At 39.9% G+C, this 16,933-nt stretch overlaps 1 protein-coding gene across 11 annotated transcripts in view; it reads right to left on the bottom strand.

The window, feature by feature from the left end:
* Window positions 1-16,933, bottom strand: part of LOC123505917 (D-aminoacyl-tRNA deacylase-like) — a 27,344-nt gene extending 10,411 nt beyond the window's left edge. For 7 of the 11 annotated variants that reach the window (XR_006675313.1, XR_006675315.1, XR_006675317.1 and 4 more), the window contains exons 1-2: window positions 16,767-16,933; window positions 10,722-10,763 (exon numbers count right to left, since the gene is read on the bottom strand). Coding sequence is in view for 2 of the 11 variants with exons in the window: in XM_045257776.1 (XP_045113711.1) it covers window positions 1,534-5,556 (4,023 nt within the window). In the remaining 9 variants the exon portion in view is untranslated. Of the gene's footprint in view, window positions 1-1,470; window positions 5,811-10,709; window positions 10,764-16,766 lie in introns of those variants that run through there. The other 4 variants (XM_045257776.1, XM_045257777.1, XM_045257778.1 and 1 more) reach the window with 4 other exon arrangements.

Here is a 16,933-nt window from a genome sequence, read left to right as displayed (position 1 = left end):
AATAGTCACATATGCAAACAACAAAAAGAATATACATACATACATGTATGCATTTGTTACACAATCTTTCAAAGAAGAGCAGTGTATAGATCTGTCATACAGAAAACAACAATGTAATCTGAAAGGCTTGCAAAGGGAAATAATGGGACTTCATATGGCTTGATACCTGTGAATTAATTGCATATATATTATCTATTTTCTAAGAAGTACTGGCCTATGTTCTGAGAGGTATTCTGCTATTTTTAATGATCCTTTACTTCCATACCAATCAGATAAAGAAACCTGAACTGCACTTGGTTGATATCCATCCCGTAAAGAGAGTAGTTGAGACAGCAATAATCACAAACATTTCCTCGTGTGATTGTAAGCCTTATGGGATAAAATGATTCATTGCAAGTCAGTTTTTTGTGATAATATATGTAACATATCTGACAACAGACCTGGTTTACTCTCTTTCCTGATCCAGGCCACTGAATAGACAAGAAGCAAAAAACAAGATGGATTTATGAGAACCACAAGTGTGTGTGTGTGTGGTGGAGTGGTACTAGGTGTGCTTTGAGAGCCGTGGGATCCCAAAGCGTGTAGGTTTGAATCCTGGCTACAGTCCAAGTGTAGGAAGGGCCTACACTTGGGATAACGGTTCCCTAACTGGTGGGCTTTCATATAGGAGGTACCCAAAATACCTCATTTAACCTGTAATTCTTGTGAAAATACCACATGGAAATGGCAGTGCATCAGCATGGCTGCAGACACCTAACCACTTTGTGTGCTCATAACTACTCTGGTCCAGAGGTGTGTGTAATTCACCTCGGTCGCCTGCTGGTCACCCAGCCAGTCTTCCCCATTACGGAGCGAGCTCAGAGCTCATAGACCGATCTTCAGGTAGGACTGAGACCACAACACACTCCACACACCAGGAAAGCGAGGCCACAACCCCTCGAGTTACATCCCGTACCTATTTACTGCTAGGTGAACAAGGGGATACACATTAAGAGGCTTGCCCATTTGCCTCGCCGCCTCCAGGACTCGAACCTGGACCCTCTCGAGTGTGAGTTGAGCGTGCTAACCACTACACTACGCGGTGTGTGTGTGTGTGTGTGTGTGTGTGTGTGTGTGTGTGTGTGTGTGTGTGTGTGTGTGTGTACACTTCATGAACATAAAATTTCACATCTGTAAAGTTCTTAAAATTTCACTACACAAACTTATTCAAAAGCAACACATCTCTAGTTACCAGACTATATTTAAGTCCTTACAATGGATCACAACTTACTGGCAGTCATGGGAGGTTTCACATGGCTTTCATTATTACTACCAACAAACAATAATTATGATCTTTTAACTTACTTCTCATAAACAGATGTTCATACATGACTTTGCATATTTTGTGCTGAAGAAGAACATAGGTCTGATACATAATTTTCCATCCTAATCCTAATGCCTTTTTCATTGTACTTTTTTTTTATATATATATATATATATATATAAAGAAGCCTAATGAAAGGCTATCACTGCTTCAAGAATAACATTAAAATGTTAGAACCGTCTGTGCTGTCGATGGTATCGTTCCTGTTCAGGAGATGGTAGACGCTGATTTTTCCATGAATATGGCTCTTGTTTACGACCACGTGGCTGAAAAGATTCCTTTTCAGAGAGCCTCCTCTCATTCCCAATAGGACTTTCTCCTCTTGGTGTTGTACGATTCTTCTTTAGCTCCCACAACTTCAACTCTGTTTCTTTGCTTTCTTCCTCTAGCTTCATTAACTTCATTTCCACTTTTTGCTCTCGAAGACGTAGCAAGTGAATCCGTAAGTCCTCATCATCTACTTCCTCATCTGACAATGTTCCTCCTCGTATATCAGCATCAGAAAATTTACTACCACTGACTTTTTTCACGTCCTTTGGATCTGAAACCTTATCCCCTGCACCTTTCTTTCCATGATAATGTTGGCTGACTCTGTCTTTTTCATGTTCTCTCCAGTTACCTTTGGTACTATGAATCTTCTCCACACTACTCCTTCCAGCCCCAAATGACACTTCTCTTGAGGGTGAATAAAATCTTTCTCGCTGGCTCCCACCATGGCCCTTCAACTCAATTTCTAAATTACCCTTTCCTACAGCTGCATAGCCATCTACTGATATAGGAGAGCACTCACGGTAAAACCGCGTAGCACGATCTTGTTGCACGTGATCCTCTCTTTCTGGAATGAATGCCTCTTGTGGATAGAGATTACGGCCTGAATATCCCCCAGACTGAGGTGAGACAGGTGAACACCCTCTCTGAAGTCCATCTACAGACCGCGACCTTTCCCTAACACGTTGAGAGCTTATATTCATCGCTCCTTTTCTTGTGGGAGACCAAAATCTCGGTGACACTGAAATTTCTTCAAAGTATGGTGATCTCTCCATTTTATCATTGTATTCTCCATATTCATGTCCTATAAGATTTTCACTTTTTTCTCTATGACCTGGTGCCAATCTCTTTACTGGAGACCGTGCAGACCTGGAACCAAGTCTCTCGGATCTCTCTTTCACAACAGATCTTGTCTTTGTTTGTGAGAATGAATCAGATCTTGTCCTCACTCCTCCAAAAGATTTTCCTTTCATTGGTGATCTTCCTCTAGGAGGATGATTTGGAGAGTTAGTTTGACCTTTGGCAGACCTCCTTTGAGCACCTGGACTTCCAGATCTAAGCTGTTCCTGATATTCACTAGAGTGATGAGGCACCAAACCATGAGAACTGTCCTCGATAGGTTTAGAAGGCTTACCTGTAATATGTAACTTGGGAGATCTCCCCCTATCAGAAGCACCAGTTTGCTTTCCTCTCCCATGGAATCCTGGTGACCTGTCTCTGGCAGTTGTCCCTGGTAACCTGGATCTTCCAGAAGTTCCTGATGACCTGGCTCTTCCAGCCCCTGGGGAAGAGCCTCTCCTAGATGACTCAGGTAATAATTTTCCTCGTTCAAGTGATCCTTGAGTGGCCCTCCTACCAGAATGTGAATGTGACTTTCCAGGTGATCTTCCTCTGTCTAGAGACCCTGATGTTGGTCCTCTTGGAGGCCCAAGAGATCTGCCCATCCCAGCATGTATAGGTGATCTTCCTTTTCCTACAAGTATTGGTGACTTCCCTCTTCCAGATGATCCTAGTGGCCTGTCTCTTCCATGAAGTTCTGGCGACTTTCCTCTTCCTGAGTGGTCCAATGGTCTTCCTGAAGACTTCCATCTTCCACGATCTAATGATCTACCTCTCCCTGGAGGTCCTGGTGATGACCTTTCTCTTCCTTGAGGACCTGGAGACATTCTCCTTCTTGGAGAGACAGGTGATCTCATTCTTCTAAGGGGTCCTGGTGACTTTCCTCTCCTTGCAACTTCTGGTGACCTATCTCTTCTTGGAGGGCCTGGTATCCTTTGTGCTACAGGTGATCTTTGTTTTCCAGAAGGTCCAGACAGCCCTCCTCTCCCACCAGGTCCAGACGATCTTCCTTTTCCTACTGCTCTAGGAGACACTCTTCCTACATGTGCTGGTGACCTCTCCCTTTCTGGTCCAAGAGGTCTTCCTCTTCCAAGTCCAGGTGACTTCCCTTTTCTCCATGGTGATGACCTATCCCTTACTCTGGATGCCACTGGTGGTGACTTACTATGGGAGAAGGGTGGCAACCTTCCTCTCATTCCTGGTCCAGGAGATTTAACCTTCACTGGAGACCTGTTTGACCTTAATCTGGGATATAGCCTTGGAGATATATCCAGTGAGTAATGATCAGAAGCCATAAACATTTCATTGGGTGGTGGTGGTCTCCCTTGATTCATAGGGTTCTGATTAAGGTCTGGAGACCTTCCATGATCAATTAACCTGGGTGCTCTATCTTGAAGGTGAGACTCAGGATATCTATCTCTTCCTAAAGGCTCTGGTGACCTCTGTGAATGTGCCATGTTATGAGACAGATTTCTCACTTCTCTGGATTGAGAATAAGATGGTTGTGATCCTTCTCTTGTCATTACTCCTTTCATCTCTCCTGGAAATAACTTGTGTCTAGAGCCAATACTTTCACTCCTGGTATCCTGGGGAGATCGAGATTGTCTAAATTTGTTAGAATTAACAGATGGTCTTCTATGAAATGATGATGTCTTCCAGTCATTGTGTGGTTCATAAAATGGTTCATTAGCATTCATTTTAAATTTTGCATTATCATTATATGATAGGTTATTCTGTGACAGGCCTTGTTGTGATGCCACTGGTGCATAATGCTCTACAGTTTCTCTATTATCTTGCATCCGAGATGGAGACAACCTTGATCTTTTTGACTGCAACATCTCATCTTCAAGATAATGGCTATCTCTGTGTGCACTATTAAAATCCTGTCCTGAGGACATACTTTCATAATTTCTTTTAGCCCCTTGATTTTGGATATTGGATGCTTCCTCATCCCACTTCCATGGCTGGTTACTAGCTCTATCACTTTCGAGGATTTGATCTCGAGGATATGCTGCTGCTGGTTCATTATATACACCATACCTTGTTTCTCCATATTTATTGCTAGGTCGTTCCACATAGCCATCCTTCTCAACAAATGAATTGCCAGAATTGTTCCATTCTGGGTCAATGCTTGCCCTTCCAACCCTTGGTTCTGCGGTAGGAGGTTGTGTGTACCAATCATCATGTGCATGAGGAGCCATAATATCATGACCTTGCTGATTTCCTACTGCACCATCCTTCTCAAGTAAAAATGTATCAGTTGGCAAGTTCATCTTGAGTCTCCAATTTTTCAGATAATCAAAAGCTTTTGAGCTCTTTTCCTTTGGATAGGAACTTCTATTTCCCACAGACTTAATTCCATCGACAGTCTGAGGTCCTGAAGATGTTAGACTAGGTGTCAGTATGTGACCTGGCCCAGGAGGTATTCCACTTAATGGACCATAACTTTTCGGTGGCAAAAGACCTATATTCTTTTTCCCAGCACTATCACTTGGTAACCCAGGTAAAGCATCATAAACTCCCTGTCTTATACTGTCGTCTTGGACATTGTAGACACTCCTCCCTGGTCTTATGTTCTCATTTGAATTCATAATAAAATTTGGTGGAACACTAGTGTCTTTCAATGGACTGTGTTCATCAGAACGTTGATGATTATAATCATAAGCAACAGCATTTGATCTTGACCTTTGCTGATCATGCAAAGGTAAGTCTTCATATATTCTTGAGTTTCCTTGCACTCTATGACTTGAATGTATCCTTGATTCTGGATGTGCTCTGACTTCTCTCTGAAGCTGAGGACCTCCACGCACCCTCTCAGGAATTCTTTCATTTCCCTGCATTTCTGAAACATCAGACATTCTTGGAGGTGAATAATTTGATTCGATCCTTGATTCAAGAAGTAGTCTTGATTCTTGCATTCGGAAATCTCCATGCTGTCGTGAATTCCCTTGTATTTGAGGATCTTTGAATGCCCGTGAACTATCAAGCATTCTTGAGGCTCCAAACCTCCAATCACTAGGTGGAGGTCTGTTACTTCCATATAACTTCCCCAACATTCTACCTCCTCTTTGCACAGAGTTATCCATTTATCATCCACTCTTCTATATATATACAAAATGAGACATAAATATAATTTCAAGTAAGAGTAAATTCAACAAGCCTTGTTTAATCAATCTCAAGTACTTCAATTTGTCTCTTCATCTTTGCTATTAACACGTAAAGTTCATATCCTTCTTTCTCCACTGCATCATAAGTTCACAGCTATGTCTTTTCAATCCAAGCATCAAGATACACTTTCTTCATATCTTTCCTTAGGTAATAGATGACTTGCTTGTTCAACCTGCAAGAAAGTGATGGCCAAGTATGAGGACTGGAAGATCGAAGATACACTTTGAATAAATGCATTAAAAACTAATTGTTCCATTTTTTACTGCATGGCACCTTTCTGCAACTTGGAAAGGCAAGCTTCTGATGAGGATCTGGTATTTGTAGTTTCACATCACAGCAAAGCATTCCCTGCATCCAAAATTACCATAAAGTTTATCACATCACAGGTGAATTTCTTCCCACACAATATTCGAAATAGACAAATAAGAAAGAAAATTTACTTGAAATACTCACTAAAAAGGCTACTTAACATATATTTAACAATAAAATATACATCTTAAGGTGACAAGCACAAAGAGTGAATTGAAATATAGATGTGTGCCATTTGGTTCATCACTAGGCAATGTAAAGCTGTGCTGTGTTTTCACAAATGTTAGGAGGTTTTGCTCAGTGTGTAAGCAACACAAGCACTCATTAGTGGTTATAGTGATGTATTTCAATTACTAAGCAAGTTTTCAATCCTAGAATTATTTCATTATATGACAAAATACAAAAAAATACAATACAGTAATCTCTTGAGTTGAACCAATATAATTAGAGCTTTGGATAATTCAACCTGCTTCAAACTTTTTTTTTTTATATAAATTCCCTTAATCTAAAGTGAAATTTGAACTGTCTGAGCCTCAGTATATATCAATCCATTCAGATGACAAAATTGGCTCAATTTCTCCTATTTGGGACAGTTTGGTTGGTACGTCAGCTCAACTGAGGCACTAGCAATGTTACCTTCCCACCTTCAAAAAATATTTGCATTTCTCCACTTAACTCAAAAGCTCAAAAGTGGTTTACATCATTAGATTCAGTAGCCAAGTCATTCAACTACTACAACACAATTATCAAAACTATGCGAGATAAAAAAAAAATTACTATGAATGTAATTTAGTATGCAGGCATATAAAATTTTGCCATCTATGCAGCTCTTTGCTGATAATGGATACTTACAGCTACTACATAAACAACTCATGAATACAATAGTGGCTTCAAAGTTTGCATAAATAGTAATAAAGAACAAAATAGGAAAGAGCTTTTCATGAATATATGGCATATTGGATAAGGTGGTGAGCATGGGATTGGGTAGACGTCCACGTGTAGGTTCGAATCCCATCACGTACAGCCTTAAACATTTTGCCATTTGTCGAGTGGTTTAAAGTTACCTACATGTCACCATGATACCCAGGTTCTAGGTGGTTACACCCAAGATGAGCTTGGGTGGTGATATGGGCCCAAATATGGGTACCACTATAAATAAAACTGCCTGCGCCACTAATGGGCGGAAGGTGAACAGCGCTTCCTAAGGCCTTAAAAAAACATGGTGCAAGTTACTTAATGAACACCTGGCTCATTCAACTCATTTCCAAGTTAGCTCAAATCAGAGAGGGTTTACTGTTTGTCATTATCAATATATATATATATATATATATATATATATATATATATATATATATATATATTTTTTTTTTTTTTAACAAATAAAAATACTACTAATCTTGTGTCTTGTTTCAACAGCTGAATATCACACTTGATAACCTCATCACCAAGAGAGTGTTTATTATTTTCAACTTTCACTCAACTCAATCACTAGCAACTCCACTTGATTTATCTTGTGAATTATCCTTATCTATAAAGTCTCCTTTATTCACTGCCTTGTCTTCTTTTCAATTACCCATTGGACTCATCCACACAATGAACATGACTGTTTAATATTTACAATTCCCTGTACATCTTGATCCCAGTGAAAACATCCACTGATAGATTGTCATTTGGACCAATCATCCAACTTCATTTAGACTCAGTTGCATTTTCTTATTGACTTATCCAAGGACTCATCCTGCTTCACCTTCCTTGCAGCTGGCATTCAAATTCATTTCAATGTTTTTGTCTGATTTCAGAGTCACTTTTTTCTTCATTCTGACTCATACCAACTGGCTTTTCTTTTCACTTAATCCACTCGATGACTGTCCACTTAACTGACATTATTAATCCTCCTCTTGACTCACTGACTAACCCAGTGGCCAATCCTCAGTATTTGTCCAGGGACTGATTTTTCTACTGACTCTTATGACCAGTTTTCTTGACTTGTCTTGCACCCAATCCTACTCTTCATTTATCCAGACTGATTTTCCTCATAATGTTTTCAGTACTCGATCCTCCTCTTCATTCATTAAGTAACATATTTCATTCTCTTGACTTGTCCAGTGATAGATCATCCCTTCATGAGTGTTCTTGACTCTCCTCTTGACTCATGAATGGGCTGTTTCTCTCCTCTTGACTCATCCACAAACTGATGCTTCTCTTGTCTCACTTGACATCACTACTCCCAAGAGAGTGTTTGTATTATTTTCAACTTTCACTCAACTCAATCACTTGCAACTCCACTTGATTCATCCAGTGGGTTATCATTACCTATAAAAGTCTCCTTGATCCACTGCCTTCTTGACACTTTCTCCTATTTACTCATCCTCTTGTTTCATCCCCTGACAGATCCTCATTCTTATTCCTGCAAAAGCCGATTCTCTTCTAACAGACTCGTTCGTTGCCTGATCGTCCACTTGACTTATCTTCTTGGTTAATCCACTGACCGATCCTTGTCTTGATTAGTTCTAGGCAAATTCTTCTATACTTGACTCATCTACTGACTGATCCTCCTTTTCACTCATCCTACAGCTAATTCTCCTCTTGACTACTCCATCAACTAATCCTAGACACTCACTCTGTAGCTAATTATCCTCTTGATTTATCCACTGATTGATCCTACTCATTACTCATCTAGAAACTTATTCTCCTCTTGGCAAATCCACTTGCTGATCTTTCTTTTTGACTCACTGTGATTGATTCTCCTCTTGACACATCCTGTGACTGGTCTTGAAAAGTTTTCCCCTTCATTGATACTGTTTCTGATCCTGAACTTCATATTCTTTCTCTTCTTAATTCCTCCTGCATGTTGAGAGTTCTCTTGAATCATGCAATAATTCTTGAGTCGCCCCAGCCTATTATTTTCCATAACTCACCCTGTATCTTAATGTTCCCCTTGATTTATCTTGTAATTGATCCTTGTGACTTGTTCAGTGGTTTATCCTGCAGGTGATCTTATCTCAACATCCTGTGATATTTCTTCCTCTTGACTCATCCTACTATTCAGTCTCCATCTGATTTACATCATGATTGATCCATCTTTCCATCCATGATGAAATGTCAATTTAACATGTGTTAACTGAAGATATAAAAGACAGCAGAAAATCATTTTTTACTGTTTCTTAACAGCCATGAAATGCAATCTATAATTATAACAGTTTTCCGTTTTCAAAATCCTTACTTGGCCTTACTTTCTGTATCGAGCTTGAACTTCAATTTTAATTTAGAGCAAGTGAATCCTTTGCTGTTTTACAACAAAAGTAAATGGCATATGGTCATCACTTTTTCAAATTGCTTCACTTCTTCAGAGGACATTGTTCAACCATTCTGACTAAAGAATCCTATAATGTTCATTACTATTTCCTTTCAACATTCCAGTTGTTCAAAAGGCCAATTCAACGAGATAAATTTGGTCTGAGTGGCATTTTCAAGACACATTCTGACTGTAGACAACCATATGAGGAGCTGCACACTATTTGTTCATACAACACTAGTGCCAATATAAAGTACAGCAAATGATACAGCTTTGTGTAGATCATGTACTTCCTTGAAAATCACAAAATGGTGAAATCACAACTGTTGGGATTCCATCACAAAACATGAACAGCAGTTCACAACTTTCACATTTTTTTCCTCCATTTCTACTAAGTAATCTTGTTCCCTTTCATTCTCATGATGGGATGTAATCTTCACAAAAGGAACAAAAAGAATACAAGGCGTTTCAAGCCTAGTTGCGAATAGCACCAATTCAATCACTTCACATACACAGATTCAACTTTTATTTTTCCAGTTCATATTGAAATATTCAACCATAGTGGACCAACCCTATCTGTTACCACACACATGCATGCAGGAAACCATGGCTGCACATACACACATGCACACACAAATGTACACTCACTCACTTACCTGTTGTATGTATTCTAAAGCAAGTTTCTAATACAGGATAGTCTAATGCCTGACTTCTGGAATGCCACAATGTTTTCTTATTATCACTAACCTACTAACCTCCATCTCATGACAGGAAAAGCATGAGACTTATATTCTTGGGAGCTTGAAAGACTCATCCAATATAGAAAGTAAGCCCATTGTCCATTAAACATTCTGACTGTAGACAACCATAGATGTACATAGTGATGCATCTTTCCAATGAATAAAGACCAAACATGCCATAATATGCACTAAAAAATACTGTATTATAAAAATTCTAGCATTTATTTTCACAATTCATGGCGTTAACATAATGGAAAATAGTGCTATTTCCTTTTCTTTACAATTTTTGCAAGTGATTTCAATTTCAGAGGGCTAAGGCAAGTTGAGAAGTGGCATTAAACAGATGACAAAGCCACACATTAAGAATCATATATAAAAGCCACTGGAGGTGTTACTTTTTTTTTTTTTTTTTTTTTTTTTTTTTTTGGTAAGGCCTACACCTGTAGGCACACTTGAAGAGTGTATGGGAAGCGCTGTTCAGCTTCCGCCCATTAGTGGCGCAGGCAACTTGCTGAATACATACTACTTATAGAAATTCTGTCCTGATTACCATAATTTCAAAGCCCTCTGCATATGTGTTATCTTTGTTGATGTGCATTTGCTTATGTAGAATTGGAGATCTTTCTAATATTCCTTTATATCAATGACAACAGATAATTTTCTCTCTCACTCTCACTCTCTCTCTCTCCTTTAAAATACTAATAAAAAATTATTGCACTAAACTTGCCTTCCTACGAACCTGGAGTGATTCTGGCTATGCAGCACTACAAATATCCTCAGTCTGGAAAGCAAAAGAAAATATATAGTTTGGGTGCATAGTATGCAGTAATTTTGCCCACAAGACAATTAGCCAGGTTGTGGTCAAGACAGCCCCTGACCACGACGGCCCCCATGACGATATTTTTTTATCTGTAAGATGGTTTGAAATTATACTCATTAATACAGCATCTTATACTAAGACAGATTGTATTAACCAATCAGTCACTCCCCACTCCCCCATCCCTCCCCCTCCTTCCTCGCCCAATGATAGTTACTGTCTCACGTAGTATGTGAGTACAGGCAACCCCCGCTTAATGAACATTCACACAACGAAATTTCGTTACAACAAACATTTTCTTTTACTACCATCTGCTCTTATAATAAACACCATACCTGCTTTAACAAAATTTTATCCAGGTAATTTTTTCAAAGTTTAAAAGCCCCGCCGTATCATGCAAGCCGACAGGCTTTTGAATACACCAGTGCCTCTCATGGACAACAAGTGCACCACGCACTCCCCTACCCTTCCCCGCTCTTAGTTCAAAACAAAAACAGGGTCCAGCACCAGCTCGTCATCTCACGCTCAACATGCCACCAAAATGCCCAGAAACCAGCCCTGCAATGTCGCCTAGCGTTGCTAAGAAGAAAAGGAAGTCTCTTGCTCTCTAAGTGAAACTGGATATTATTCACAGACACGAGAGGCGAGAAAACTAATAGCATTGCTCGCTACCATCTTGACTCCATCTACTGTCTCTACTATTTTTTAAGTTAGAAGACTCTATTAAAAAGGCTGGTGAGACCATATCTTCCTTGCAAGCTAAAAGAACCACCTGAACTCGTTACTTTGCAATGGATAAAATGGAAAACCTTGTGGAAATGTTGTATATAAGTTTTATATGCAGTACAACGATGCACCTTTTGTTTACCTTACACAGGTTGCCAGCTAACGTCTTTCCTGGTCCACTCTCCCTCCCTTCATAAATTTAAGATCATCAACATTATAAAGTTACTTATATACATTCATACATTAGTGTACATTATAATGACTTAGTCTTAAATTAAACGGCTTAAATGTTTAATTTCATAATTTAAACTTTCATTAAACCTTTCACTGTACTATGATGCACTCTCGCTTTGTTTACTCCCAATGGAAGTTCAAGTCAGAGGTCAAACTTGTTGTAATTGGTTCGCTTATCGAAAATTTGCGCAACGAACGTTTTTTTTAGGAATGTAACCGATTCGTTAAGCAGGGGTTGCCTGTGCGTACAGGCAACCCCTGCTTAACAAAAGGGTTACATTCCTAAAACACCCTTCGTTAAGCGAAACTTCGTTAAGCAAACCGATCATAACAAGTTTAACCCCTGATATGAACTTCTATTGAGAGTAAACAAAGCGAGTGTGCTTCATAGTACAGTGAAAGGTTTAATGAAAGTAAAAACTATTAAGTTAAACATTTAGGCAGTTTAATCTAAGTCATTATAATGTACACTAATGTATGTATGTACGTAATTTTATAATGTTGAAGATCTTAAATTTATGAAGGGAAGGAGAGTGAAACGGGAAAGACACTAACCGGCAACCTGTGTAATGTAAATAAAGTGCACATCATTGTATCATACAAAACTTATGTACCACATTTCCACATTTATCCATTGTAGTCATGAGTTCAGTATGTTCTTTTAGCTTGCAAGGAAGATATGGTCTCACCAGCCTTCTTAATAGAGTCTGCAACTTGAAAATAGTAGAGACAGTAGATGGTGTCAAGATGGTGGCTAGCAATGCTGTTAGTTTTCTTGCTTCTCTCGTGTCTGTGAATAATATCCAGCTTCACTTTGAGAGTAAGAGACTTCCTGGTCTTCTTAGCAATGCTAGGCGACATTGCAGAGCGTTTTGGTGGTAAATTGAGCGAGGGAAGACGAGCTGCTGCTGACGCTGTTATTATTTTGAACTAGGGGGAGTGAGTGGTGTATGTGTTGTCCACGAGAGGCGCTGGTGTATTCAAAAGCCTGTCGGCTTGCGTGATTTGGCAGGCCTTTCAAACTTGGAAAAAAATTACCTGGATAAAACTTCGTTAAAGCAAGTTTGGTGTTCGTTAAACGGGCAGATGATAGTAAAATGAAACCTTCGTTATAGCGAAATTTCGTTGTGTGAGCCTTCATTAAGCGGAGGTTGCCTGTGTAGCCCTACTTACTTTTAATCACCGCAATAATGTTACCATGCAATGTTTATCAGTAAATTGCATGCTTGTTAATACAATCTGTCTTAAATGTAAGATACTGAAACATTCCACAGATTGCAAAACATAACATTAAAACATTCAGTATTTAGCAAAGTAGCACCTCCGGCTGCTGCAGCAAGCCAGTAAGTCATCGTCACCTCATAAAAATCACAATGGAGTATCGCGCAGCTCTCAGAAATTTTTAAATCATCTTACAGATAAACAAAACCTTAAAATGCATGTGTGTATATAACATTTTCTACTTAGAAATGCATGTTCTCTTTCAATATTTACAGTCATGTTACACCCTGTATACGTATATGCACTATATGTGCAGGATACACCACTGGTTTTTAACGCTCCATACTACAAAACACTATCTCAGGAACGCTGAGTTGCCATCCACGGTTAATGTGTTAACATAATGAAACATGAGCTCAATCGTCGTACCAACACCGAGCAAGGTCGAAACGAGCACAGGTCTGTTTATAGAAACATTATTCTACAAGACTCATTAGTGATGGTGACATCAATGCAGCCCTCTGCAGAACATTCTGTTGCACTTTGTGTAGTTTGTGACACAGTGGTGACTGGTTGCCATCATGCACTGCAGTATGACTCCTGCTCATGAGTTTGTGTGGTGGTGGTAAAGTACCAACATATGTACAGTAAGGTCCCGAGTTACGTCAGAGTTACGTTCCTGAAACATGACGTAAGTCGATTTTGTACGTAACTCGAGTTTTTGTACTTTCAAAGCATATTATCGAGTTTTCAACCAATAATTTTTTATGGTTATTCAAGTAAGTAAAAGGTTATACTGGTATATTATTTACAACTATATAGGAATATATTGATTAGGGCCGCGAACACAAAGGACTGCAGGTTGCCAAGAGGGGCGACCTGAGGCAGCCAGGAGGGTGGGCAGGTCGAATGTTGTGACGCCCAGGGCGGACAGCTGGGAGCTTTGTGGAGTGTGGTAGGAGTAGAAGCGTTATATAAGTAAAAGGTTATATTGTTATATTATTTACAAGTATGTAGGAATATGAAACACAAGCTTGTTTTTGTTGTTGATTAGGGCCGCGAACGTGAAGGACTGCATGTTGCCAGAGGGGTGGACGCCTGAGGCCGCCAGGAGGGTGGGCAGGTCGAATGTTGTGATGCCCAGGATGGACAGCTGGGAGCGTAGTGCAGTGCGGTGGGAGTAGAAACGTGGGCAGCAGGGAAGGAAATGCAATAGGAAAGGGCAATAGGGATCAGCAGACAAGCGCAGACGGTGCAAGTGAGCTGCGAGTGTCGTGTGGCCCAGGCGAAGGCTCCGGAGTTGTTATTGTTGTGATAGGTGCGTGAGCCCTCAAGGTCGTCAACCTTCCCGTTGTCATGGTAACAGGCTTCCCATTTTCTTCTTCACTCCCTTACACACAGCTGCTGCCTCCCTTCTCATGTCTTTTAATTATGTCCACTTTTTCTTGTAGCGTAATGGTTTTCCTTTTCTTAGCATCACTGCTATCACTCAGGAGTTTTTTTTTTGGTGCCATTGAGCAAGATACTAAGATAGTCAGCAAACGCAGATGTAGGAACACTCTTGCCAGGGGTGACGGTGTGGTGGAACTGAGGTACGTAGAGTGTTATTGTATTCAAGCATGAGGTGGGCGGTGTGGTGGATAACCACTAGTGACGCCTGGTGGCCAACAATAACAATAAACCCGCTTTACGATTTTATAAATTTTCAATTTTTTAAAATCTTAAATTGCCTTATAGTGGACTGACGTAAGTGCAAGTTTGACGTAACTCGAGACCGACGTAACCCGGGACCTTACTGTATTATGCTAGGAATTTACTACTACTACTACTACTACTACTACGATGATAATGGAGGAACAAAGAATAACAAAGAAGTTTCTGCATTTCTAGATGGTAACACAGACGTTGTGAGCTATTCTGACTATAGACTGCTTCAGTAAGGGGAACTGGAGCTTCCAGACTGGCATTGTATGTCGTGTCATACAGCTCCAAAACAGGAATCAGACCGATTCTATGGATTTATCTTTGTCCTCTGCCTTGTCTCCTAACCTGAACCACAAAATACAAGCTGACCAAGACTTCAATATCAGCAGTTCTTTTCATGTACTTTATCAGGATGAAGACGGTGTGATTGCAGATGAACCCATTCCTGATATATCTCAAACCTCAGTTAACTCATCTGATCTTCGGTTTCAGGTTGTTCAAGGTGCCACACTGAAAGGAAAGCCACTACTAGTGGACAGCATTGGCTATTGGTTATCGGTTTTAGTGAATACAGATTTTAAGGCATGTTCTAGTGATAGTAAAAATTGTAAGGTGCAGATGTTTCGACGTAAGTACAGATGATTTAGTGACAGTAAAGATGAGAAAGGTGTGAACTAAGCTTTAAGATGACAATAACCTAATATTTGGTGTGGGGCCGTCGTGGTAAACATGGGGCCATCGGGGAGGGCCGTCGTGGTCAGGGGCCATGTTGACCAGGAAACCAATTAGCCACAAGACATTTCACTCACATACAAGAGTCAATTCATCCAAACGTTCAATGTCATTGATACTGACTTTATGGGATGAATATGAACATGTTGAAATAATGGGTGCTGTTTATCCGACTGTGTTTTACCTGATAGCAATAAATTAAAAATTATGAAAGAAAAATTTGTCCTATTCATGTGCTAAATATAGAAATAAGATCCCACACCTCATGAAATTTATTACCATATAAGATTATATATTAACAGTAAATGAGCATGCATGAGCACACACACATTAATTTTTTCAGGGAATCAGGAACTAATTCATACAATGTTTCAAGAGTTATTTAAACCTGTCTACCTTGATGCGTATTGTACTATATCTTTGTCTTGGCCCACGAGTTGGTGAAATAACTCCACAGTGTGGGCACGATGACTCCACAATGTGTGTGAAATTACCTGCAGCCAAGTGACTCTACAGTAAGGCAAATTGGTTTGCGGGTAAAATAACCGGATACCGTGTATAGTGACATAATGAGAAAACTAAACCTTTTCTAATTGCTGGAGCATTGCCAATATATCTCTGTTTAGGTAGGATAAGGTTAGGTCCCTAAGTAGGTATACAATACAAATTTATTTATGAAGATTTTGACCACAGATTTCAGGATATTTTATTTCTGAGGTATGAAAGATGGTGCCCATCATAACTGCAGCAGTAGCTCTCTAATGATTTTTGTTGGTAAGAAGTGAAATTTGGCCATATTTAAGCCCCATCTGAAAATAACGCTTTCTCACCATGTCCCAAGATTGTAGGGAGTAGGTGCAAATAAATATATAAATAAATAAAAGGAAATAGAGCCACGTGGCCAGCTTCAATATTTATATTTTAAAAATTGTTAGAAACGGCAAGTCACATGTGGATCCTGTGAAGGGTTAACTTACGTCCTGTATATTGGTTGCAACGGTAACAAAACGATTTCATCATACCAGCAGGTCGCGGCCCCAGCCAGCCTGGGATACAAATTCTAACCGACCGTCAAATACTGGTCGAAATATTCTAATCTATTTCAATGGCATCCAATGTTGCGCATTGGGAAAGAAATAGTGAACAATGGAAGTACAGTAGTTAGGTAATTTAAACCTATTAATACACAAGGGAACACTGCTAGTGAACACTGAGGTGTGGGAAGGCTCGGTAATGAGAGAATTGCAGCCTTGGCCTTGCCTCACAGGACGTGGCCACCATCACCAAGGGCAAGATTGCCCTGGCCAAACACCACAATATACCTTACTACCACACCACTGATACACTCACCACACTACAATATGCTGTAGATGCGATGGTCAGACTTCACAATTCTTCAAACACACGACACTGACAGCTACACGTAGGCAGGTGTTAGTGACACGGCGTGAAGACAAGTACCACCTCCACAACAATGATGGCGATGCTCGGCCGCGTCCTCATAGCGGAGAGACCGC

Source organism: Portunus trituberculatus, chromosome 18 (genome assembly GCF_017591435.1).
Source record: "Portunus trituberculatus isolate SZX2019 chromosome 18, ASM1759143v1, whole genome shotgun sequence".
Classification (NCBI taxonomy): Eukaryota; Metazoa; Arthropoda; class Malacostraca; order Decapoda; family Portunidae; genus Portunus; species Portunus trituberculatus.
The sequence above is the reverse complement of the archived record's forward strand: the minus strand, read 5'-3'. Positions and strand labels throughout refer to the sequence as shown.